At 40.5% G+C, this 26,866-nt stretch overlaps 1 protein-coding gene across 5 annotated transcripts; it reads right to left on the reverse strand.

Moving 5' to 3' along the window:
* Positions 1–3,012: 3,012 nt before the first annotated feature.
* SRSF11 (serine and arginine rich splicing factor 11) lies at positions 3,013–25,208 on the reverse strand. Of its 5 annotated transcripts, none has more exons than XM_080406622.1 (13): positions 24,943–25,208; positions 24,644–24,793; positions 18,325–18,458; positions 14,230–14,339; positions 12,086–12,178; positions 10,581–10,630; positions 8,930–9,057; positions 7,848–7,929; positions 6,602–6,733; positions 5,935–6,024; positions 5,247–5,342; positions 4,463–4,601; positions 3,013–4,350 (listed from the first exon to the last, which is right to left on the reverse strand). In XM_080406622.1, exons 1-13 carry the CDS (start codon positions 25,191–25,193, stop codon positions 4,156–4,158), a joined length of 1,650 nt encoding a protein of 549 aa, XP_080262748.1. In that variant the 5' UTR covers positions 25,194–25,208; the 3' UTR covers positions 3,013–4,155. The 5 variants fall into 5 exon arrangements, with proteins under 5 accessions (XP_080262748.1, XP_080262747.1, XP_080262749.1 ...); XM_080406621.1 differs by having other exon boundaries at positions 3,013–4,353; XM_080406623.1 differs by having other exon boundaries at positions 3,013–4,353; positions 24,935–25,061.
* Positions 25,209–26,866: the final 1,658 nt, after the last annotated feature.

The raw sequence follows: 26,866 nt of genomic DNA on the forward strand, positions 1-26,866 counted from the left end.
TTTAAATAAAATCCTGCATTTTCATTATAGATTGTTCTTTAAGCCCTGTAAAGGTCCAGATTTTATTGGACTGTCTAGTACCCAGTGGAATAGCAGCAGTGGGAAGACAGAGACATTCGTTTCTGGCATTTACCTGGGTCTAAGGGGTGAGAAATCATGACCTGGGAGGGAGGGAAGGAGACCTTTTCAGTAATTATGGAAGTTTTATCCCCTAAATCCAGGAATGCAGTCATTTAAATAACAAGATGTGACAATTGGTCGTAACAGTAGCCTCTCTGAAGAACCCTGGATGACTTGGAGAGCAAAACTTGGAACTTCTGAAGTTTCATTTTGTCTTGTACAAGGTTTTTTAGTTGTGGTTGTTTGGGTTTTTTTTTTACTTAGAATTGTTTTTTTGCCCTCTGCAAGCATCAAAAGTTGAGCTTTTGATCAAAGCAAAGATCAGGACATCCCTCTATAGGGGATGCTAACTTTTAAAATGTCGTATTTATAAAGGGTAAGGAGAGCTCGTGTTAGGAGTTACAGAAAGTGCTTAAAACATCACCGGTTAAAAGCAAAGATTTCAGGGAACGGTGCAGTGGTAGCCCTTATGCTGCTGCAACACACCGTTCAATAGTGTGGGCAGCTGCGAGCCCAGCTGCCGCAAGGCAAAGTACTTCTACAAGGAGTAGGACAGCGCTAGGGACGTTCCAGGTTGCTATGAAGGGACTGAGCAAGACATTCTATCACATATGGTATGTGTGGTGGCCCAGCTATTGAAATGGAATTCCCTGGTGTCAACAGTAGGACAGAGCTTTTTCCATCGGAATTGAGGTACTTTGTTCTCTCTTAACGTGTGACATCCACATTCATTCCAAATGAAATACTGCTGCGTGCAGGCTGTCTGAGGGTTTGGAGCAAAATCACTGCTGACATTTTTAGTTTTGTTTTGGAGGAAAAGATGTCTTGTTCCTCAGGATCGGAGGGAATATGCTTTTGGCCACCTTGCTGCTGATGTGCAAGTGGAAGAGAGTCACAGCATGGTGGGGTGGGAGGGCAGCTCTGCAGACCACTACCACCACCATCCCCCAGCTAGCGCAGGGGCTCCCGGCGGGTTTGAGTGTCTCCGGGGACGAGACCTCCCGGGCAGCCCAGCCCGGGGCTCTGCCACCCTCCCCGTCAAGTAGTTCTTCCTCATATTCAGGTGGGACTTCTCGTGTTGCGGTTTGTGCCCATTGCTTGTCCCGTCACTGGGCACCACTGGAAAGTCTCAGCTATTGGGGATCTGAATGGAAGCTGCAATCTGACAACAGCAAATGTAAGGCCGATGCGTAAGCAAATCCTATTTGATCCTAAAATGTTGTGGGTTTTAGTTCCGGTAGCAGGAAGGAGAGCTGCTGAAACCTTTTAACACTGCGTGGGCTTCAGCAGCTGCAACCCATGAAAGAACATGATTCACCGGTGGTTCCTACCTGGTGTTTGTACCAACAGTTTTAGGTTTGGTCTAAAAATAGTTGCTGATTGGTGGTTGCAGCCTGCCAAAGACACCGGGAGAAAAGCAAGGAACCACTTTCCCTCATCCTTCAGTTCATAATTAGCAAGTTACTGTCACTGTGCTTCAGCACCTTTGGGCTGTGACCCAGCCACGCAGTGCTCAAGGGTGCTGCACCACATAGGGCCACGGCTGCCTGCATCTCTGCACAACTTCAAGCGGAAAAACTGCCAGTTAGGCTCCGTTCAGCCCAGCTGCAGGGATGCCAGAGCCCCGGAGCTACTGCTGTGTCAGGATACTTCAGTCCTGCAGAGAGGTGTGACATGACTTGGAAGGCCTCCCCTCAAGAGGCTGGTGAGCCTGTGCTCTGTAATAATTAGCAAACCAACTTCAAACTACTAAAATAAAGTAGTTCTGGCTCAGTGCCGTGTGCAATGTGGCATGCAGAGGAAGCTCTGGTACAGGTGTGAGCAACGCAGGAGGGCAGGCTGCTCCCTGCAGCCACCCCTCACCACACGGCTCTACCTGCTCTGCCCCTGCAAGGCAACAAACCAAAACTGCAGGAGGTACACAGTTAACAGCCAGCATGGCTTGGTTTGTTGGCAAAATAAATGAGAAGCGGCACTTCATTACACGTAAGACACCCTGACTTGGTCCTTCACTGCAGCATGTGAATGACTTTCACAACAACACGGTCTAAGGATCAAGGAGGTTTACTTTATTACTATAAATCGGTTTATGTTCTTGTACTTCACATATAAATATCTTGATGACAACAAAAAAAGGCACATCTATGAAGACATCATGCACCTTGTCCATGTCTTATTTATTATTTTATTACAAGAACTATCACCTTTCCCTCTCCGCTAGAAATAAATCCCTAGAACTGGTTGTATGACATATACCTCTCTGTATTGACAAAATACTCAAAACGGTAAAAATTTACATTTCTACAAAATCTAAAAATGACACTGCATATCTAAATGGCAAGTTCCACTTTGCCTGGGGCAGAAGGACGGTTTAGAAAGAAGGTGGTTTGACTCATCGGATTCAAGCATTTCAAGCACCACTTACAGTTTCATTCCAGAACTTACTAATGTAAACCAGTCGAGTCCTTGGTTGATGTTAACAGCCTACTCGATATGCACAAAGCTCACGCTGCTTCCTCCTTCTGCTAGTCTTCTGTTACCATCCTGAAGAGGTGAATGTTCATGTTTCAATGAAAATACAAAATATTTTTACAAATACATATTTTTTTTTAAAGTACTTGTTCCATAATACCTTTAGATTCCCATTTAAGCTCATCCCCTTTGTTCCCCCAAAAGTAAAATAATTCTGTAGTGTAACATATGTGACTAGAGGTAAAACGGCAGGCTGAGCAGCTCTGTCACCACACTTACAGTTTTTGAAGACACTGAGTTGTTACGGTCTTTTTAAAATAGGTAGATGGGGAAAAACAGATTATCTAAATGAATGAGGTAAAGTTTCATACATTCAGTGGTGTAAATAAATACCAGCAGAGTTTTATAGGAACACAAGTATAAGTTTAAGGGTTTTATTATCAAAGTTTTGTAAAACAATTTCATAAACTGTACATCAACATGGCACAGACTGTAGCCTACTTTTGTCTTTTTACCTGCACAAAAGTAAAAGCTCTCGAACTTCTGTAACTAAGAAAACAGCTTGCCTAACTACTTTGCATATAACATGGAATCACTGTGTGCATAAGATTACTACTGCAGTGACAGTAAACACAAATTCATTAGTTTGTACAACTTGAGATCAAGTAAAAAGTACATTATCAAGTAGACTTGCTTTTAAAAGCATATGAAGGTCAATCTTAAAATGCACTACCTTTCTGCAATGTGTTTAGCTCATTAACAAATAACACGACCTGGATTATGAAAACGGCACAAATCAACCTTTAATGACTGGGCACTGACTGAGCAGAGATTTTTACTTCCCAAGGCTCAAGAAGAAAAGTTACAAACTATTACGAGTCTCCTGAGATGGATTTCAACTGACAGATTAAAAAAACCCAAAAGCCCTCAAAAAGGTTAGTGCATTTTAACTTTGTCAAAGCCAAACAAAACCCACCGGGAAAACCAAAACAAACAAACTAACCCCAGCCACATGGCTTAAAAAAACAAAACAAAACAAAAAAACCCTAGCTATATCAGAACGCATATTTTCAGATGTACTGTCAAATTTCTTTGTGTAGTCACACTTAAGACCCTTAAGTAGATCCACCATATGTTGTAGGACTTTAGAACATGTAGGATGTTTCTGCCACAATCAACATGCAGTCAGTGCATTCCCTATACTGCTCTATTACTGCAATGAATCAAATTCTAGAAACACTATCATAAGTGAGCTGATTTACTAAAGGAGATCATACAACAAACAGTCCATGCCTGCTGTAGATGCATGCAGCTTTTTACTTTTGCTTGAAGCATCACCAAGTTAGTAAAAATCGCTTGGCTACACAATCCCTTTTGGCCAGAACAAGAATGGTTACCTTTCTATAAAGCTTTTGATGTGAGTTAGTATCAGGAGATTTACAAACCATGTATAGCTCAGAGCTGTATACATCTAGATTTAGGATTAACAAGTACAGCATAAAAGAATCACACAGGAATGACACTGATGCACGTCTGCAGCTCTGTTCACTGCAAAGGCAAAATTCAGTCACTCATATCCATGTCCTCTTCATGATGATCATCCCCATTGACTTTGGATTCCCTTGCTGAATCGCCGCTGCCTTTATCAGCGGCAGACTCCTTTACTTTAGGAGAGGAAGAATCCACCATTTTCTTTTCTTCCTTTTTCTCCTTCTCACTGTCGTATCCTTGTTCTTCCTCGTCATAATCCCTTGTGACCTGCTTTGCAGAGATAAAAAAAAAAAAAGTAAAACTTGCTTTCAAAGCCCCTGTTGGTTTAAGGTTAATACTACAGCATAGGCAGGGAAGTTAGACAGGTTTTTAAACATACTTTCACATCTTTATCACTCTCGGATTTTCGTTCTCGATCCTTCTCTTTGTCTTTACTTTTTTTTTTCTTGCTTGTTGACCTCTCCCTCTCATCTCTGCTTCTCTCCTTGTCTTTATCCTTCTTCTTTTCCTTTTTATGTCTACAATGATAAAAGTACGTAGAAGAATGAAAACCGCTATCACACCAGTGCGTAACTGGAACACAGACAGTGTCCAGACCGCTACCCATAGCTCATTACAAATCTAAAGACAGAAAACAGCAGTGTGCAGCGAAGATAAACCATTCACTTTCAGAGAATCACCAAACATCCCCAATTCTTAGCTATGGCTCATACAACAAAGCAAAGCAGAAGGAAGACTGTGTTAAGAACACAACACTGCAGCATTTTAAAGCAGCACCTCATGCTCCCCCCATCCAGGGAGAGGATCACAAATCGCCCAGGCCCACCCGAAAGCCAGCTGACTCCTACTGTACAGAGCCACATGGGCCGGGAACTCTGGGTATCTCCTGCTCCTCACCCCTGAACACCTCGTGTTTGGAGTTCTTGGGCACTATCAGAGATCCTCTATGCCTGAAGCTGATTAAATTATGGTAAAAGCAGTAGCAGGCTGCACACTCTCCCTTGAGAAGTCAGCTTACTGGCTAGGTATAAGGAACAAGCCAAACACACACCATCTTCGAAATAACCCCACTGTGATCTTTGCTATAATTCACATCTTGGGAATTTTCCACCCAAAAACCAGTTGGTTATTGGTGGTTTTTTTAAGGCAAGAGGCTTACTGACCTTCTCGGAGATGGAGACCGGGACATTTTCCTTTTAGGAGACCTAGGTTTTTTAGGTGACCGTGTTCCACTCCTGCTTCTTCTACGTCGTCTTTCTCTGCAGAAAAGAGAGATCAAATACATCTCTGGCTCCAAAACCAGCACAAACAACAGGGAGTAAATACATGTAACTCTAAATGGGTATATACTATCAGCAGCACTGCAAAGCCCACACAGCTGCTGCTCAGCAGAGTTAAGTTGTTTCCTGTTCTACCTCCACAAACAAATCGCTAGCTTAGACTGTATTAGGGACACTGACTCTTTCTGCAAATAGAAACAGTTTGTTCTTGTTAATATGGCAAGTTAATTTTTAGAAGTTTTTTAAAAAAAGAACGGCACACACTTTGCATGTATTTATTCCACAAATCAGGGAAGAGTTTAATAGTGACCTCAAAGCATCACACTCTCTTTGATATACAGCAAGTAAAACTATTCCAAGTCCAAACAATACCTCCACAAAACTGCAGGAACCAGGGGGTGGAAATAAAGCAGCTTACAGACATAGAGAGAGAGCATATCCCTGTGTTTGTGCATACACCCAATATATCCACAACAGAATCATCGCCCTATTACACACAAGAATGCTATTTCTATTGAAGTGGATAAAGCATGCTGAAAATAGACCAAGGAAAACTTTCATATGACCATACCTGCTTGTGCTTCTTGATCGTCTAGTTGTGCTGTAGCTTTTGGGGGGAGTTTTAGAACGTTTCTTTTCTTTCTCTTCCTTCTTTTTATCCCTTTTAAGTAAAACACAGATTTTAAGTGCAAGTCGGTTTCAAACTATTCAAGCAGCATTCCACTGTTTTTGCCATGTACGAAAATGAATGAGGACATGGTAACTACACTGGACAGTATACATTGTTTAGTATTCCTGGGGCCAGTCACACTGTATGAATGGCAACAAAGATTACAGTTATCTATAGCAAAATAAAGAATAGCTCTTTGATAGCTTCTGCGTACGAACAGCACAAAATCTGCAAGTCTAGATGCTCACATTTCCTGCTTTGCAAAGACAGCTAGTGAGTGATTCAGCTAATTCCTGCTGCATCTGTTGACTCTCAGGAAAAGCATGTTACATGTTTTTATGTAACTAACTGCATGTGTATGGGGCAATTGTAATTCTGTGACATGTTACAAAAGACTCTGACTTTAAAAAGAACCACTAGTTCATTGTGCCCTAGGTTTTATGTTTATTTGTGGGTTTTTTTTTTAACATTTTGGGTTGTGTGGTTTTTGATTATTTTTTTTCAATTAAGCACCAGAATTTAGTAATTTAATTTAAAGCAAATAGATTAGATTTACTGAAGCAATCACCTGGTTTTGGATGTGCTCCTAGACCTTCTGCTTCTCTCTCTGGAATGAGATCTTCTTCGCCTTGGACTTTTGGATCGCCTCCTGCTTCTTGATTTTGAATGGGACCTTCTCCTTGATCTGCTTCTTGACCGTCTACCAGTAACACATCGTACAAGGGAGTTAAATATATGAAATTTTGATATACCGTTCAGAATCCATCTGCTCAGTGCTAATAGTAGTATAATGCACAATGATACAGAAAAAAGAACATAGAAAACAGCAAAGGAGTCTCATTGAGTCCGCCAAGGAAACGGGAAGAGTAAGTGCACAAATGCTAAATGTCAAAGAACAATGATGCTTCTGTCAGCTCTCTTACTATTCTCCTTATAAGTATCAGTCCTTTTGTAGAGGAAAACTGCTAAGTCACACAGAAATGCAAAGACCTTTTTAGTACACTAAACCAAATACAAGCCAATTACTGAACATGCAAATAGCAAAGTACAAATGGGAAGGCCACTGTTAAAATGGCTTTGCACGGACCACTGGCACGCACTGTCCAATTGCAGTTGACAAGCCAACAGCTTAAACGAGCCATATGCCTTTCTGTTTGGGCAGGACAATATTAAGATCTCTAGTCAGGACACCTGACCAGACCTGATCTCCAAGTAAATCATACCTAGAAAACGCTAGAAAAACTTTTGTCCCAGAGACTTCCACTAAGCTGAATTTGCTGCACATACTAGAACCCAACAGCCCAATAGATGAATGTTTACAAACATAAATAACAATGCTCAGCGAAGCCTCTTAGTACTTGGTGTTAAGACAAATTTTAAGTGCCACATGAGCACACTGGAAAGAGACTGAAGAAAGAACAGCGAACTGTAAAACGGACAGCCTACAATGCCTTAGGTATCCATAGTAGTGAGGGCGGTGTACAACCAAGGCTCTGCGCTAAGGTGTTTCTTATCTGATACAAGATAAATAAAATCAGAGTCCAGTCCAAACTAGGTGCCCTGACATGCTTTCTGCAATGGTTTATTTTTCAAAATACTTTTTACTATCATCTCTCTCGGACCCTTTCTACAAAAACAGAGGTGGGCCTCCCTCTCACAGCACAGCCTAGCCAAGTCACAGCCTCAGCTTTCTTCAGGTCATGGACATCCTTCCGTCTGTCAGCCTCCACCAGTGAAGTGTTACTTCCAACAAGTATTTTGGAAGGAATTGTTTCAGATATGTGTGGTTTTTTAAATTCAAATAAGCTAACTACCTGTGCCTAGATGAAGAAGGTGTCCTCCTCCTCCTTGAGCGTGACCTTGACCTTGAATGCCTTCGTTTTTCATCTTTTTTGTCTAGAGTTAAGAAGGAAAAACATAGCAAACCCTCCAATGTTACTTTATATTCAAAAAGATTTTATAAAGGCAAGCAAACTGAGTTTCATGCTATAGATATAATAAAGAAAACCTACGGAATATTTTGACATTTGAAATTAAGGCTTATCTATCCTTTTCCTCACAAGATGACATGAACAACAAACACATGACAAAGACGGGTATGTGACATAAAACCAACATAGAGTTTTATGCAAAACTGAAGAAGTCGAAATTCAGAAAATGTTTAAGTCAATTAAAAGATGACAGCTGCAGGGCAAAGGGAAGTCTTGTTAAAAATCTCAGAATTTCTGCTGTTTGGGGAAGGGCTGAAGAAATCTCTCAAATTATTGTTTTGAATTTCCCACAAAAAGCCTCAAGCAAAACTATCAGCCCATTTTTCTGGTATAATAAAAGCATTTTCTTCCCTGAAAACGTATCAGGAGGGCTGCAAAACTGTATTTTCAGAGTTCCAAGTTACTGCTTCTCAGATTTGGTGGATCTGACATTTATGGATGAACCGCTGTGTCTTTTTCTAGAATAAGGCCTATCAGACTAAGCTTCAATAAAAAAAATTACTTACAAGCTTCCACAGATTAGGAATTAAAAGGAAGGAAATAATCCCCAAGAACAAACATGACTGGGATGTCAAGTGGTTAAGCCACTTGCTGTTTCCAATGAAATCTCAGAGATGGCAGTATGAACTTCCATCAGGGGCAGCTCAAGCATTTTGCAGCCCTCAGATGAAATGAATTTTGGGAAAAACAACAGATGATTAATTCCCTGCATCATTCTGCAGAACGCATGCAGCATTCACACTGTAGGACAATTAAAAACCTGTCAACTATAAATTAGTCAGTGCAGAACATGAAACCATTAAGCCAATAAGCCAATATTTTGCAACAGACTATTAGCTTTTATCATATACTACATCAAAACTCTCATCCTGAACTGAACAAAGTATTCTACAATTTAAAATTACCTGGCTCTATAGCAGCAGATATTAATGACTGTGCTTCTCGTACTCTTTTCATAGCTTCTTCTATTTCTTTGCTCGAGGTATCTGATTTCAGACTTGGTGAAACAAGACCTGCAGCTACATGGTTCAACCTGGTAAATAAAAAAAGAATTTTAGAAATTCAGTATTGATGAATCCAAGAAAGAAATGCCTCCATTGTCCGTTTGTAGCCTATTCCAAGTGACCGATCCAAGTGAATCTGGATCAGCCTGCATTCTGTCACCATTCAGGCAACAGAGTATTAAGTCCAAGATGCGGTATCTGTGCTGAAAACAGCAGCACAAGATACTAGCATATACAGCTCTTAGAATTCCAGTAAACTGTAAATCGCAGGAAAGTTTGTACTGTCTTGCACAGATGTTTCTAACGAGACTTTTCAGAACATTTTTGCACAACAAAATTTCAGTTCTCATCACCTGAAAAAGCAACTCCACAGGAAAGAGTTATGTTACGCAGTAGAGAGCCAGCCTTCATTTTTGTAAGCCACACTGAGAAGCATACAAACACCGGTGGAATTTTAAGTGTGGAACGTGTGTTCTACAAGGTGGCTTTGAAACCAGGCAGGTATACCCAATATACCTGACTGATGTTTATCTAATCCGTTAACTTGAGTAACTATTTCGTTCAATCAGTTACGCATTCCCTGCTTACAGAAATGTCAATTTAAAATAGGTAATAATACACCAGAACAGTATTAAAACAAAGATAGATCACATATATAACCTTATCCCCTGGTACAGGTCAGATTGCTCTGACAATGTAAAAACAATGGAACAGCCAAACAGGGTTAGAAGTCTATTTAGCTAATACAGCAGCAGGGCAAGCATACATCGGTATCTTTCATGAAGTTGAGAACGGAAAGAATTCTCTCCAAAGTTTCATGCAATATGCAACACAAAGGCTTTCTGAGGCAGATGTGGTTTCTTTGCATTTAAGTAGACTTTTCATCTACTAATGTGTCTAATAGCTTTTTTCCAATGGCATATGCTTCCATCATCCCACAGCAATGTTATCAGTAGCTTAATGGCACACTAAGCACTACAATCCTTCCCTACTTGCTGTCCCCAAGCCATAATACTTTGAATAAAATTATCCTTTTTCTGGATACTTAAATAAAATGAGCAAATACTTGTGCTTACTGTTATTTGCTCCTTCTTTCTACCAAGTAATAAAAGATGCTGTCTTTTGTTATCTTTTGATAGCTGTAGCATACATAGACTTTTGTTACTGTCTTTTACAACAGTTGCTGGTCTCGGCACATTCTCAGTTACAGCCCCTCCATGTCGACCTTGCAGGACTAAGGTGCCAGATGCACCTTTACAGTTAGACACAGAAGTGACAAAAATGACATACAAAAAACTGAATTTCTGTCTCTAGCAAAATGAAATCCCAGAAATTAATCGGCATTATTCCACAGATGCAAGCAACTTGGATAATCTTCATTTCCTCCCCTTCTCTCTACCACAGAAAAGAGTCTGCACAAGATCCCCAGGACATTAGTCTTCTCCAACCTTAATTAGATCCAGCAGGACAAAGACTGGATAATTTATCACAACAGATATTCCCAAGATTCAAGTGTATTGCAATACAAGTATTTGTAAACACTGATGCTTACTTTGGATCCACTGTGCTCATAAGTTTTAGTAGTTGATCTGCTGCAAGAGACTGTGAGGAGAAAAAAAAAAAAGAAAAAAAGAAAAAAAGAAAAAAGTTTAAACCCTGTCGGAAGATGTATATGTTTAGGAATATTACCTTCCTTGAACGTATGCTCAAGCATTAGCTAAAGCACAAAGTCTCTACAGAGGAAAGAACAAAACAACACCCACCCCCCCCCCCGCCCAAGTCACAGATGAAAGGGCGTATTGTTCTGGTTTAGAACTTGTGGATGGTGGTGAGGGTGCCAACATCACATTTCAGTGGTGCTTAGGTAGTTGGTTTTTTTCTACAGCAACCAAGCACAGGCCCTTTCCAGAACAGAGTCAAAGAACTTTAATATACAAATACACTTCTGATATTTACAGGTTATTTCTCTGTTACTTAAGGAGAGACCTCTTAAGAGAGCTAAGTTGCCTGTCCGTGGGAAGTCTCAATGTCAATTTATGAAGAATAAACAGAAGCTTCTTTACTTTAAAAATTCCACAAAAAATACATACTTTACAGCTCTTAGGAAAATCCAGATATTATTACAATTGCTCACTTCCTGTAGCAGTGGTGTATTAACAACAAAATGGTTAGTCCCCAATAATTTTCTTTATACAGAGGCAGCCACATGCTCAACCTAAACAGTTTGTTACAATCAGCTGGCTTAATGGACAGAGGAAACAAATCTTCATCATACCAAATTTGTATTTTTCTAATACGCATTTAGAATGCTTTTTGTCCCATTTGTTATTTCATTATCACCATTATTTGCTTGTTACTACACATGGCATGCATAAAGAGGATGCTAAATGATGGATTTCTTAGCAATGCATCAAATTTTTGTACCTGTAAAACATGTTCTCTGTACAGTATCAAATGTTAACTCGAATATTCTACTATTACTTAGTACTTAAGTACTTTTATTCAGTTTTAAAAAGACTACAGTCTAACAAGGTCTCCTCAGTATTTTCTACTCCTACAAAATTAAGAAGTCAAGTTTTTTTACTGTCAGTACAAGACAGGTTCATAGCTTGATAATGACACATATCTGAAATATTAGATTACTAGACCCAAATTATTTTTTAGGTCCTTCTAGCATTTAATTTGATACTCCTACAGGTACTATTTTTTCCAAACTGGTGTTCAGAAAAATCAATCCCTGCATTTTTCAGACAGTGGCTGTTAAACTGATATAAATAAAAATTACATTTAAAAAAGAAAATAGGGTAACGAAGCGTTCACCTATAAACATGCTATGTTTATACAAACAAAGACATTTAAATGAGCCAGCAGCTTACACTGAGCCAAGTCTTTAAAAATAAGTAATATTTTTTAACACTTCTTCAAACCTAAGTATAGTATTTCCAGATCTCCAGCTTGTTATTTAATATACTGATGAACACTAAGAGCATCATGTATGCTAGTCAAACTATGCATGTGCTAGGGAGAATAAAGGAAATTTCAGAACGTGTGACATACCTGAGAGTTTAAATTTGCTCCAGGAAGCCCAAGAGCAGCTAGGGCAGGATCAAGAGCAGGAGCTCCTAAAGCAGCTAAAGGAACAGCACCAATCTGTAACAAAGACAGCAATTAGACAAAGCCATATTCCATTGATAAAAAGCGGTTAGATCAAGATTCCCACGCATTAAGACACGTGGAAACCTGAATTAAGTTTTACTTAGGCTTCTAGCTACAGAAGACATTATATTAAGGCCAGTGAGAGTATTTTGGTTTTCCTTATTCGGGTATTTCAAAGCTTAGTGTATGAAAGATTTTTTTTCCTATAAATATTCTAAAACGAAATTCTGTTTTCTCTGCATCCCAAGGATGGGCTACGGGGGGAAGTAAGAAAGTAAAGCATTCTACTGCATTCAAGAAACAGTTTAAAATGAAATTGTTTTCCAGTGTTACAATGAAAAAGTTTCTGAGCCAGCTACCACATATCTAAATCAATTTAGGACTGAAATTAACATGTTTTATGTTAAAAGAAAATATAATATTACAACCTCTCTGGAAATTTCTCAAACTCGCTTAAAACGGGCAAATGGGTTGGAAAGCTACTGAAAGAATATGTAGGATGATGGCATACATGTGAATTCCTTAGAGAAATCTTGAAGTCTCATAAAGGAACCTCATTTTTGGCCATTTAAAGCGACATGATCAAAACATATGGGGGCACAAAACACACACCATGCTAAAACCCTCATGACCTTATGTTAATCAAACACTGTCCTGTTGCTATGAGGTCTTGCTCCCCCTTCCTTCCTTCTCACTGCCTCCCTTCTGACTGCTCCGGCACTTGAGACTCACTTGTCAACCAATTCAACCCACTGAGCCATCAGAGAACTTATTTCTGTGCTGTCTGCATCAGGCCAACACAACAGTTCATTACAGGAGCAGATGAGCTCCAGAGCCACCACAAAAGCAGCAGCAAGAAGAGCATGTAGCCAAGAGCAAGGGAGCAGAACCTTCCACTTTTTGACGAGTTTTTCCATTAGCTGATCTCTTGAATTGTATTGGCTTCTCCCTGCAGTCTCAAAATAAAAAGTCACATTCCCACATGTTGATTTTGTGAATGTAAATTACAGCTAATTCATTTTTACTGAGTTAGGTGCCCAACCCCCAGCAACAGCCAAAAGGAGCTATGTAACAAGCTTTCAAGATGTGTTTGAAAAAAAAAAAAAACCAACAACTGACCATCCACCCTCATTTTCCGTAAAAATGGATGTGTTAAATAAATTCTACCATTAAATGGATTGGGAGTAGGTGGGGATTCAGAGTGACAGAACTAAAATTAAGGTGGTTCAACAATAGTTTTCAGGAATTTATATATGTACAGGTTTAGGTGAAAGAAACCTTTAAGACAGCATTTGTTTCTTCCATCCATTTCCTCAAGTTTCACAGTTAAATTTTAGACTTTTCCCTCTGCATATGGTTATAAAGACCTTCTGAACAACTCAATGGCGAGTGTATCTTTCATGCAATCAGAAACCCTAACAGCAGCTACACAAAGAGCTAAGCACAAGATGAAGCAGATGTGAGAACTGCAGAATTAACGAAGCTTTACTCTTATTACTTTGCCTCTAGTACTTTGATTCTCTGTTCCCTAATAAGGTATGTGTTTTGACTGAAACTTTTTCCACAATCTATTATTCTTGCTGTTCATCTTCCACACAAATTCTCGTGTATTTAGATATTGAACAAATACAGGCTACTGTTTTTCCCCCTCAGCTGGAGTATTAACAGAAGGTATCTCCACAGCATGTCAGCTCCTTGAACTTCATGAATTTAAAAGTTACGAGATGTCTATGGCTTGTCAAATCTGTCTGTAAGCATGCAACAGATAGAAGAGGGGTGAAAGAGAGATAAACACAGGGCCCCTGAGATACCAGAAGTATCACATTAAGGAAACAAAATTAACCCATCTGGCAACTTATCGCCATTTTGCCACAATTCATATCAGACAGCTGTAACAATCCATCGAGGTATATGAACTGAAACATTTAGGAATCTGTATTAGCACATCGGTCTATTTGTCCTAAAAAAACCCAAGAGAAGGTAAGTTAGAATCTAACAATACAACTAATAATTTGCCTTGACTTTAGCCTAACTGGAAAGCCTACCTGAGAAAGTGGGTTGGGAGTAGGCAGGAGTCCACCTCCAGGCAGCAGACCTGCCACAGCATTAGCTGGTGCCAAGAGAGACAAAGCCTTAGTCTCATCAGGAATAACTCCTGCAGAGAAATAGCCTTGCATTAGAATGCATTCCATTTCAAAGGCAGAAAATACACAAATACACCCAGAAAATGTCTCCCTGATACACCACCTGAGTTTGTTGAAAGTACTTATGTTGGCTAAAATACAAAGCTTGATGTCTATTAATATTTATCATTAATTTTTTTGTCAGAATGAAACTTCAATGTGTGAAAATTTGACTGTTCCTTTTTCTCTACAAATGGTTAAGTTTCTAGAGCAAAAAAATAGCACAATACACACTACTTTTTTGTTAACACTGCCAAGATTTCATCACCTGTACTCGATTTTTAAGTCATGAACCAAACGTAAGCAAGCACAGTCGGTTCTCCAGGGGTGTGCTCTCAACTTTCAAAAGCTGTTTTATGAACAACGACTCGTGTCGGCTGCTTCACTATAAAGCACACAGAAAAATCAAGATACACAAGACAAAAAAAGTTTGATTTAGGGGTTAATAATATGGTACAGTTCACTATGTTTTCTTTTAACCTACCATATAAATTTTGTAAAACTTAAAGAGAAGGTATGGAAATATTTTTTGTCGAATCAAGCGTAGGGCTTTTGCTGACTTGTCAAATGAAAATGAAGGTCTCTGCAGATCTTCAAATACACGCTGTGTATGTGTGTCTGTGGGTGGTTGGGTGCATACATACAGTATATCGTGGCACATTCCTTACCTGTGCAGTAAAATGCATTTGTTCCAATATGTGCCATGCTTATTGTACCAAGAATGCTGCTACATACTGCCATTTCAGAAGAAACTTCTGGCCCAAAATCTTGCAGCCAACTAAGACAAGTGTCTTATTTTACTGCCTGCTCTGCACATATTTTAAGGGTCCTACTATAAAACAAGTAATTATGTAGGTATTTTTATTCTATCCAACAGCAAAAGCCCTATACAGATGGATTAATTTGTTAATGTGCCCAAGCCCCCAGAATGAGAGTTCAATAAAACAATTTTACTATATATTTGCAAATACCAGTAGTGTTTCTGTAATACATATTAAGAAACTGCATCTCATCATAAAACATACAATATGTACAGGGCACTTAAGAGAAACTGGATAAGCTGCAGAAGAAAACTGTTGGGTGGTATTTTCAGCAGGGCCTGGTATATAGTTCAGGCTGAACCAGGGAAAAGAACTGTAAAACACAACAACAAAAAAGAAAAACCACTGTTAAATAAAGGTAATGGTTCCTTCCACCTATACTGAGAAGTGCCGATAATATAAACAAATGTATAATACACAGCACTGTTATCTTGCTTGTGTCATTGAGCTGTCATCAATTTAGATACCAAAAGTTATGGAGGGAGAGGGGGGGAAAAAGGTCATTTAGATAAAGGGCATTAATGCATAAATATATTAACATACCTACAGAGAGATTATGGGGTAATTTTGCATGCAAAATTATGTCTCAGAGGATATTTATAAATTATATCTAAACATTTCAAATTAGTGCAACTACAACATTTCTGGCATCTAAATACAAATCCTCAGACTTATCTTGAGACACCTCATAGAAGATCTGCATCCATTAAAAAAAAATCATGCATCTGATCCTCTAATTGTTTTTTTTAAAAGTATTTAGAAATAAATAAACTACAATTTTAAAAAAAGCAATGAGGCCCCTCACCAGTTAATTTTCATGCTTCAAGTTTTTTTTACTGCTGCTTTGTTAGAACCATGAAATACTGCATGAATGTGTAGAAATGAAAGAAAAAGAAACAGACAAAAGAAACAAACATTAACCAAAGAACCTAAATACCCCCCCAGCCATCTTTAATCTTAAGAGTTCCTTCCAAATCTAGGAATATCACAGTGAAAATTACAAATACTAAACCTTACCGTAGACTTTGTGTATAGTTCTATAACACAAAGCAACAGCCAACACCAAAATGTCTGTGTATGCTAAAACTGGAGTGCGCTTGTGATATAGGGGATAATTATTGCACTAAACAGATAATAAACATTCACTTTAGTGACAGGCAATATTAATACAGAATTATCACAATAGAAAATAAAAGATAAAAGGGCCCAGTTCAGCACAGTAATTAAGCATATGCCTGGCTTTAAGCACATGAGCAATTTCATTATAGTTTTAAGAACCTTGCTGTATTGTGCTTAAATAGCTTGTTGAATTGGGACCCTGGCAGAATGCATTTGCAGGGAAAACTATACTCCAGCACAGGGACAAGAGCATATAATTACAAAACCAGGGGGCATAACTTTATGGGCTGAACATTATCTCTTGTGATACGCCACATCATTAGGCCAAAAACATCAACATTGTGATCTGCTAGACCACCACAAGAAACAGCCCATGAGGAACTCCTTGATTTAAACAGGCCCATTCAAATATTCTACTTTATTATTTTCTTTACACAATCTGAAACAAAACTACTGGGCAGATTTGTCTATGTGCCAGATTTATCCACCATCAAGCACAATGGACAAAATCAGACTGACAAAGAGAAAAATGGTTTTATCCTTATTGGAAAAGTTAAACACTAACAATCTTCACCATGGGCCTTGGAGAGTATTTTGTACTAACTCAGAGGGACTGCTGCTATATCATGCTATAATACAAAGACGAGGACAAGATACCTTTCAGCTATGTTATTATACCTAAACTAGCAGAAGCAGTAACTCAATGGCAATTTCAGAATGTGTTCTATACTCTCAAAAAGCAGCACATCTCAATCAAAGATCATGCTGCAGATTCCTACGTTCCAGAAATTAAGTTTTCATATCTTTTAAGTTTAAAGAATACAAAGATAAGACAGCTCCCCAGGACTCAAAAGACAGCCTACAGCATTACAATGTCTTCATTACAGGTCTGAACCCAGGCCATGTACCAAATTTATTACTGCAACATGACTTAATCTGCAGAGAATTTATTTAATTCAAGCGATCTGGGAAAATCCATTATTTCAGAAGTAAATCAAGAAACAGTACAATGGAAATCAGTTACTTCTAAAGCAAGTCTAGAAGAGTTTAATAAGACTTCTGTAAGAAGAGGTGTCTTCTCAGCACTTTGTTTTTAAGGTAAGTTCCAAAAACCCTGCTCATTGCCTTTCAAATTACTGTAACACCCTAAAATGTAAAAATAAAAAGAAGAAGAGAAAATGTAGTTAACAAGTGGTTACACCAGGAAAACACTTGGGGACTTGAGTGCTTGCTGGCCTTTAGTTAATGTCTAGAATCCCCTGTAGCTGCAGAGGACCCACTGTTTTTCAGTCATCTGGAAGGGCTTTGCATTTGCCTTCTCCACTACAAAAATCACACACACAAATAACAGAGAGAAGAGTTTATTATTTAGTGAAATTCTATCAAATATATCAAGGATGAACAAGAAAACTTGGAATAAAAAACTAATACCAGTGCCCATTTGGCACCTCTTGGAAGATCTCACTTTCAATTTAAACCATAATTATTCAAACCCTTGGTATACTGGAAGTCACAATGAAAGTGAGTGCCTTTTCAAGGAAGTTCCCAACTAAACACAGTGGCAGCATCTCAAAGAAATGTTAATCTACTCTCCCATGCACTCTCAGGGAGGGAGAAACCATTCTCATGAAGAGATTTACACCTATGTCAAAGTGGCAAACAATTATTAAGGCAAAATTTCCTTAAAATGTTGACCTGTTTCTGTAAATTTGTTTAGGAAAATGTCTCACTGAGACTGATAAAGAGCAAAATTTGCAAATAATTCTGCCTAAGATGTTAATACTCTAAACTTAAAGACACGCAAAACCAGTAAGAGGTAAACTTTCCACTTCCCTTCAGTGTCAATAGAGTAAAAAAAAAATTCATATAATCCATGGGCCAATGGCAATATACCAAGGGTTTCAAAATGTTAATAACTTACATGTTTGACATTTTACTAATCCTCATTTTTGTGAACTATACTGGAATAAAATGCCATCATATGGTGGCTTCATAGGCCATTAAACAATTCACAAACCTTCTGCATATGGTACGACTATCAACGCTCTGTCAACGAATACAGTGTTTGTCAGATGCTGGGCCACAACTGCTGAGTCAGGATCATGGAACTTTACAAAACAGACACGCGATGAAACAGGCAAAGGAGAATCACTGGAAAAAAAAACAAAACAAAACCCAAAAATTTACTTAGATGGAAGCAAGCCTGACAGCATGAAACTTGTAGCTTCTACTGGCTCCCCACTTTCGTCAAACCAGGAAGTCACAAGGTACTTTCTATGCAAGAACATGATTTCAGGTTTTGTATCAAACATCACTTTGCATGACCACAGATAAAAAATTAAACTGAATGAAGCTAATTCACTGTAAAATAGCAGAAATAGTTTTATTGACTCATTTGTAACCCGACATTAATTCTATTACACACAATACATCTATGACCAGTCACCTAAATGCAAACTAGTTTTCATGACCTGTCTGTGAGGGGAAGAAGAGAAATTTTGCTCAAGAAAAAGTTGCCTAATAAGTATACCACATAAGTTAACAAACCCAGTAGTTTTACACTCTCTGCTTTACGCCCCCAAATACTTATTAAGGCGAATTATGAAATAAGAGGATAACAATTAAAAGACCACTATGATTTTAGTTATCAACACAATTTCAGAAAAGCTTCTAGACTTCCATCATGCTGCTTCTCACACATATAGGAACTGCCCAAGTTCATTCTGAAGAGATGTATGCTGCCAAACAGGTGTCCATCATTCAGCGGTAACAGAACTAAGCAAAGAAAATCAAGAAGTTCAGGTAGGCAACACTACAGTTGAAACCTCACTAATGGGTGAGAAGCTCCTAAATAACTGATCAGTAAGCACGGACCTCTTCACAAGATAAGTCTGTACCTACTCCACAGCTCAAAATGAGCATCTGTCAGCAGAACTGCACAAAAAAATCCCAGACATGGAAAAGAGAAGGCAGAAGTTTTGGGTTCCTTGGGGAAAAAAAACAACCAGAAATACCTACTTCCTACAACAACAGAAAAGATTTCTAGGCCATTCAACAGCATGCACATCTCCCCCTGCCCCCTCCCCCAATCAAATGTCTAAAAACTGCAGGCAGAATCAACCTGGTAAAGGTCCTGAATGGGCTTTGAGAGTCCATATATCCTGAAAATGTGCAGAATTTGCTTTAATCAGACACATAAACTAAAAGACAGTAAGAAAAATTCGTACGCAGGCCACTTGTGCAGCAGATGAGTTAAAAGTTGCCTCCAGAAGGCACAGTGCAGGTACCAAAAGTAGCAGCAAGTCCTAAACAAGGCCAGGGTACATGTGGTATTCAGCTCTGCCCTCAAGTACCAGAGGTACAAATTAGCCTAAAGAGGTAGCTCTGAAACATCCTCCCTAATTCTTCATGACAAAGATCTACTTTTACTAACCAGATTCCCAGAAAAGGTTGTAAAACTAGCTCTTCACAACGCATCCTCCTCCCAAAACAATTTTATCTGGGTTGAAAAACACTGTTCAAGTCTCCAAGCACTGAAAGCACGGACAGTGCTGTCAGAATTCAGGAGAACGACTTCGACATCAACGAGAAAGACATCCAAGATCTATTTTTGTTAGTGCAAATGCCAAAACCTATCTAACCTTCACCGCCACTGAGCAAAGGCCCAGCCTGACATGCAAGTTACACAAATGCAAGAATTAAAGTCTTCAGATCACATTTTAATATACTTTAAATTTCACCTGATGTAAAAAACTAGAGTGGAGCCAGCGTATCACAGCTGTTAGGATCTTCAAAGTTAGAAACACCCATTTCACCCAACATCTTGCAGATTTAATAAACTGGAAAGCAACACTGCAGTGATTGATGTCACAGAGATAGAAAAATTGAAACTATTAGCTCTTTCATATCTATGAATACAAAGTAGCTTGCCAAGATGGTGCCTTTTCTAATCCAAAGCATAAAAACTAGAGAAACATTAGCACATAGTGTTCAACAAAATCACAGCAGTAAAATTTTAAAGAAAGTAAACCAAGAAGTTATGGCATACCCAAATGGTACACTAAACCAAGTTCTAAAAAAAAGTAAACAATTTATTACATAAATGCAGTACAGCATTTTCAAACATTCTTAAAATGTCTGTGATAACATGGGAACATGAGACAGAGTAGACACGAATACCACTATGTACTAAATTGTACAGCTACCTGAATCCACAAGTTCTACCAAAAATACGTAAGGCTATGCTTATGCAGCCTGACATTTAATACAAATCAGTGTATTTCATTTTAAAAAATGTATTTCTAGTCACTCTATAATCCAAGCTGTAATGAGCGAAATTTATCAAGAACAGAATGTTCTCAAGTTACCTAAAAAAGGACATCATTATTCTAATTCACCAGAGATCGAAAAATTTAGTAATTGCCTCTCAGACATCATGCCTATGAATGCTGAGACACACGACAATTTACTGTGGTTGGTGTCTGAACAACGTACCTATTCTGAAGTACCGTAGATTCCGAAATATAGCAGATAAACAGGGAAATCCAACCTTCGTATCATAACCTCTAACTACTTGCTCCAACAAAGTTGCCTCACATTGCAACCAACATCTTAAATACTGTCTGATTTTTTTAAAGGGTATTTCTGCCACTTAGATAAACACCATTAGCGGCATTATTACTGATGTAAAATCAGGCTGGATCGAATACATTGACCACACAAGAGGTGTTCTTCAACATTACCATGTTTGTTGGGTGGGAAGAAACAGGTTTTTTTTTTTTTAAAAAAAAGGCACCCAGAAAGAAAACTGACGAAAAAAAACCAAAACAAAGACCCCCCCCCCCCAAGAAGAACCAATCCAAGGGTGTCATTTGGAAACTGAAGTCATCATCCTCTTAGCAGAACAACTACCAGTGGCCATTGCAAGTAATGCCAGTGTAACTTTTATTGGCAATTATTAGATAAGACAAAAGATCTTGCTAATTACTATGCCATCCACATACGAAATTTTTATTAAGCACACTCCTCATTTTATCAAAGCTTAACTCTATATTCTCCACCAGATGTGCTTTATTTTTGGTAAAATTATCTGACCATAAAAATTTGACTGGATCACTCATAGTTAAAGAGCAAGACTAGAGAACACATTGGTTTGTATATGAAACACCAGTGGCATAAACTTTTTTATATCCAAGTTTCAGAGCAGAAACTTAAGTTTTGATGGAAACAAAATTTTCATATGCTAAACAGGATATGCTGAAATCAGCATGTGTGTGTATGCACACACAATGCCCCTCTTCCCCTTTTTTAAAAAAAACACAACCCCCCGCACTCTCAGAAATCCACTCCTTTCACTTTTCAGTTTTGCCTACCAAGGAGGATGAAGCTATATGGAATACAATAAATGCAAGAACCAGGCAAGAGAGCTGGGGTAAAGCAGAAGGAAGAAGGAAAAGCAAGCTTGGGGAGGAAAAACGTAAGTAGTAAAAGAGCTGGTTGTGGGTTAATGTGCAATATGAAGCTGAATTATACATAAAATGTGTAATAGCTGATTAAATAAATTGGGATAAGCAGATAGATGAAGGTGAAGAAACAGAAGTGTAGAGAAGCTCTGGAAGTTATATCTGATATGGAAGCCCGGGAGAATAAGGAACATCTAAACATGGGACAGCACAATCAGAGTAACCAAGAGAAAGATCAAATAAGGGAGTGGAAAAATGTAACTGGTTACTCAGAAATACTATATGCAAGAAAGAATCCAAGTATAACCTGGGAATTACAGAGATTCAGACTACGGAGAGAATTTACAGATTACAATTTACATCTTCTACCCCCTGAAAAACAGATGAACACCATGGGCGGGGAAAAAGTCAGGATGTGAAGTTTAAAGAAGAAGGAACAGAAAAGGCTTTAAAAGAAACAGATAAAAGAACCTGCCACTATCAGAAAATACATCCCCCTTTGGTGTGAAATGACATCAGAGACTCAGCAATCTGAGATCAGATTCCTGAGCACCCCAGCAGAGAACTGCAGCAGGTCTAGAGGTGCCAGAGCCCTTGGCATCTGTATGGGCAGCAGCACAAAGGAAAAGATACAAAACCTTCTTACAACAGTAAGGTTAAAAATTAATCCCAGTCCGGAAAAGTGCCCAGGTCTAATATCAACTGCACAACATTTACATAGTTTTCAAAAACGCTGTTTTTCTACCAAGCCACACATTCCAGAATGAAGATATATAACATTCATGTCAACAGCTATTCAGTATTTTCTACACCTTCTGTGCAAGCCCTATCTAGTTTCACTACATTTCCTGTTCCGTATTAAATTTCTTCCATGGCTCTTCTACAGTTACCCATAAATACTAAGAAATCTTCACAATCTCCCTATGAGATGAAGAAGTATTATCCTCCTCTTATTTAAGACTTTGAAATAAGAAAGACATTTAGGCCAAATCTTGTAAGTAACTTTTGGTCATCTGATTTGAGGTATCTGCCACCTGGGTCACTGGAGTTATTTGCATCTTGTTGCCTTTTCTCCCTCAGCACGTAGCCTTCGCCAAGGCAGTCAACTCGGTATTTTTCTATTTTCTATACCAACAATACAACCCAGCTGAAGTGACAAGAGCACCTGTGCCAGAACAAAGGAGGCAGCAGTCACAAGCAGGACCTAAGCCTTCTGGCAGAAATAAACTTATGCTAGGACACAAACCAGTAAGATCACCCTGAAGACTGATAGTGACTAGTACCTAAGTCATCTCAAACATTACAGACACAAGGCTACAATGCAGATGTCCCTGAAGCCCCCTCTTCTCTTCCCACAGCCCAGTTCCACAACATACCTATCACAGACTTCTCTCCAACACAAAACCCCAAGACAGATCTCATGCTTATACCGAGTAGGGTCCTGTGGGGCCAGTGTTTCACTAGACATTTGTGCAAAGGAGCCAAGTGAAGAATGTACAGACAGTCTCAGGTATGGTAGAGGGAGACTTGCTGGGCTGGGCTTTGGATTTTGGGGTTTTTTGTAGAGCACTTCATTCCAACACCACAAAAGTGATCTTTAAATATATTAGTTAATGTAACTAGAACTACAAAGTTTCAGAAAAAGAATTCACCCATAATAACCTTCCTTAAAAACTGAACAAAACATTAAAATACAGAGCAGCACAAATAACTGCATCTGTTTAAAGGTGAGTTACTTCACTGGCTGCCAAGCATTAATGGTTCTGCCATTTAAGTACAGTTACCCCAGTTATTAACAATGCAACTCTCACATTTGGAACTGTCCCTCAATTTCAGTTACATATACAGTCCATCTCCTTCTATGCTTTAACATCTAACACGGCATGGCCAAAATCCAACCCAAATAAAGAAACTGCAAAAACACTAGAAATACTGTTTCTGAATTTGCATACACAAGCAGCTAGCAAGGTAGGTGAATTTTCTTGGTTTTGTGTTAACAGGGATTGAAGATTCAATGATGAAAAAAAATGAATGCTTTGGTGGTGGTTTTTTTTCCTGAAGTAAAAAAAATCTGAAGTTTTGGGTAGTAAAAATAATTGACTGTGTTCTTGTTTGATTTTTCTCCAATCAAGCAAACCTGGTTCATCACCGCAAAAGAAAACCTTTTTACTTACATAATACATATGCAAAAGGTCAACATACAATGACATTAGACTCTGCCAAACAAATCAAACTGAAGTGACCAAAATCAATTTTAACGCCTAACATAATAATATGTATTGTCTGTGTATACTGATTACCTGCCCATTTTGCGCAAAATTCCTTGCAAAGAAGGCATACTTATATAAAAGTTTTAGGGTTTTGGCCAACAACCCAAAAACCGCCCACAGTTCCAGAGGTTATGCAGACAGCAGAGGTTTTAGCGAGACAATCCTGGAATAAACACTCCCGAGTAAAATGTGCGTCTGACAGGAGGCATCCCGCGTGTAACAGCACGCCATCAACCACCATCTTTTCCCCACATACGTGCATAACGTAATTGCATGAGTAACCGCGATTGCGGTAAGCCCACGGGCCCGTACTAGAGCCCAGCAAGTCAAGAAGAAAGAGATCTGCGGAGGCAGCCGAGCGCGGCCCGCGGCAGGGGGCTCCACCGCGCCCCAGGCACCCGGGGCGAGGCTGCGGGGCCCGGCAGGACCGAGGTGCGGGCGGCGGCGGGGGCAGCCCGCGGCCTGGAGTATCGGCGCGGCGGGAGCTGCCGCCGGCCGCCATGGAGGCGGGAGGCGGGCCTGGGGCAGGGGAGGGGAAGGCGGAGGCGGCGGCCGGGCCGCGGAGAGGCGGAGGAAGGGGCCCGCTCCGGGGGGAGGAACTTACTCGGGGGGGAAGAGGCGCAGCTCCTCGATCTTTCCGAGGAAGCCGAAGAGCGTCCGCATCTGCTCGGAGCTGGCGCTGGGGGAGACGTTGGTGACCTGGATCACGTCGGTGCCGCTGCTTGAAGCCATTGCGCTGCCGCCCGCTCCGCTGCTACAAACACATCGGGGAGAGGGAAGAGCGCGTTAGGCCCCAGCAGCTCCCGGCTGCAGCTCCTCGCCGCGCCTCCTGCCGCCTCCGGCCCGGCCCTGCCCCGCCGCCGCGCACCACCGGCCGCCCGCCCGCCCGCCTCACCAGCCTGCCTGGGCCGCAGTATCCCACAATGCCCCGCCGCACGCCCCCCGCGCAGGCGCACGCGGCCCCCGCGCAGGCTCACGGCCCGGGCCTCGCGCCCAGCCTCCGCGCGCGCCTGCGCATGCGCCTGTCCCCGGCCTCGGGCGCGCCGGGGGGCGGCCGGCGCGTGCGCAGGGCGGGAGGCGGTGCTGAGGGACTTCAGTGCTGATAAGAGAGCGTTGGGCTGGACTGTGCGTTGTGTTTTATCGCCAGAGGTCATCTGGGTGGTGGCGGGGGCTCTAGAGTGCTGGTCAGTCTTTCAGAGGGCCGGATAGGGCTCGGGGGCGCCTGTCCTGACGTACTGCTAGTAGTGCCCAGCCCGAGGTGTTCCCGATCGGCTTGGTAGGGCTGTTTGGTTCCTTCAAGCTTAAAACTGCCATGTTTTTGACAGGTGAAGTTGCTTGCTACGTGAATTAATTGTATTCAGGTAGAGACGAGTGGAACACTTATTTTGTTGCCTGGGTTCACTGTGACTGTACTTTGATTGCTCTCTATGCGTTCTTCTCGATCATTCCTGATGTTGGAGCGCAAGTAAAACAATCTGTTATTTCCAAAGGCTGTAAAAATGATTTTTAAGTAATGAATATGAGTCATTCCAGGAAGCTCGGCCCTGCCCCCAGCGCCTTCCAGCCATTGTCTGGAATTTTTGCCTGTTCTGAATTGAGCTTCAGCTTGCATAACTTCTGCCATTCCCAATACATCTTCCTCTTACGGGAACAAACAAGCTTAACTTGGAGGCTTCACACAAAATTCTAGCGCTGGGTTTTTAAATGCTCTGTTGAAATAACCCAGCGTTTCCGTATAGGCTGCTGCCTGGTGACTCCCAAAGAGAGAGGTGACAGGAAAAGAGGGGAATTAAAGACCAGCAGTAAAAATACCAATGAGGCCAAAAATCCTTAATACTAGTGCTTGAAGTTTCTTGAGTCACTTGTGTAATGTCGTATTTGGTCCTTGACTAATTTTAAGTTCAATGGAACTAAAAGTAGAAGTTTTTTTCAAAAAGGGTAGTGTTTGAAACGCAAACCTAGTGTTTGGAAGTGAAAAGAGCTACAGCTAAAAATCTTCAATGTCTGAGGGGAAAACACTCCTTTTTCACAATGTACTTCTCACCGGGGACCGCTGTTGAGAGTCAGGCCGGCATTGCTCTGACTCGCGGATCCAAGGGGTGACTGGCCCTGTTAACCTCAGGTGTTGGTGTGTTGGCCAGAAGAGCGAGGTCGTTCACCTGGTGTGCCAGAGTCAATCAACACACAAGAGTCAAGGTATTTCTTATAGAAAATGGGTGGTATTCCACAAACCAAGCCCAAAACTCAGAAGAATAATGTTTATGCGGTCTTTCCAAACGTTGCTTAAAAGATACTATTGGTAATTAGTTATGCACAGTAGTTTTCCATTGATCTATACCTCCCTGGCTTCAATTTAAAGTTATGTTTTAGTTTGCAAACTCTGGACCAAAGGGGAAAGGAAAACCAAATTGATATAAAAGTGCCTTTTTATTTGTTTTACCTTGTGTGTATGTATAAAATATTCCCAGGTTGTTTGTTCTGTATTCACACTTGTGACAAAGGTGAAGGCTTTGGCAAGCTGAGATGGGGGCGGGGAAGGCTGGGCAGGCAGGTCTGCCCGCACAGCTGCAGCCGACCTGCTGCAGTCTCTTTTCTCATTAAGAACGTGATGCCCGCAGTTGTGTCAGCTTGCCTTGCCCCGCCGCAGGCCCTGCGGGTTTGTGCTGAGCGTTCGGGCCACTCTCTAGGGCAGCGATGCTGTGGAGGGGACGGACCTGTTGGTGCAGCCGTTTGTTGGAGGGGGTCACTGCCGACGCTGCGGGCCGAGCCGGGGGATGAACACCGCCCCGCGGTGCAGCCGTGAGCCGGGAAGGCCGCAAACGGTAGC

Source organism: Falco punctatus, assembly GCF_963210335.1.
Source record: "Falco punctatus genome assembly, chromosome: 11".
Classification (NCBI taxonomy): Eukaryota; Metazoa; Chordata; class Aves; order Falconiformes; family Falconidae; genus Falco; species Falco punctatus.

What these genes read in the sequence shown, in the direction of transcription:
- SRSF11 (XM_080406621.1), bottom strand. Translation starts at nt 25,193, where the DNA reads ATGACCTCTGGCGATAAAACACAACGCACAGTCCAGCCCAACGCTCTC. An exon ending in CTGCGCCTCTTCCCCCCCGA is followed by an intron (nt 18,459 to 24,643) that starts GTAAGTTCCTCC and finishes TTTTTTTTCCAG; the next exon opens with TGATTCTCCTTTGCCTGTTT. An exon ending in CCTTCTTCATCTAGGCACAG is followed by an intron (nt 6,734 to 7,847) that starts GTAGTTAGCTTA and finishes TGTTACTGGTAG; the next exon opens with ACGGTCAAGAAGCAGATCAA.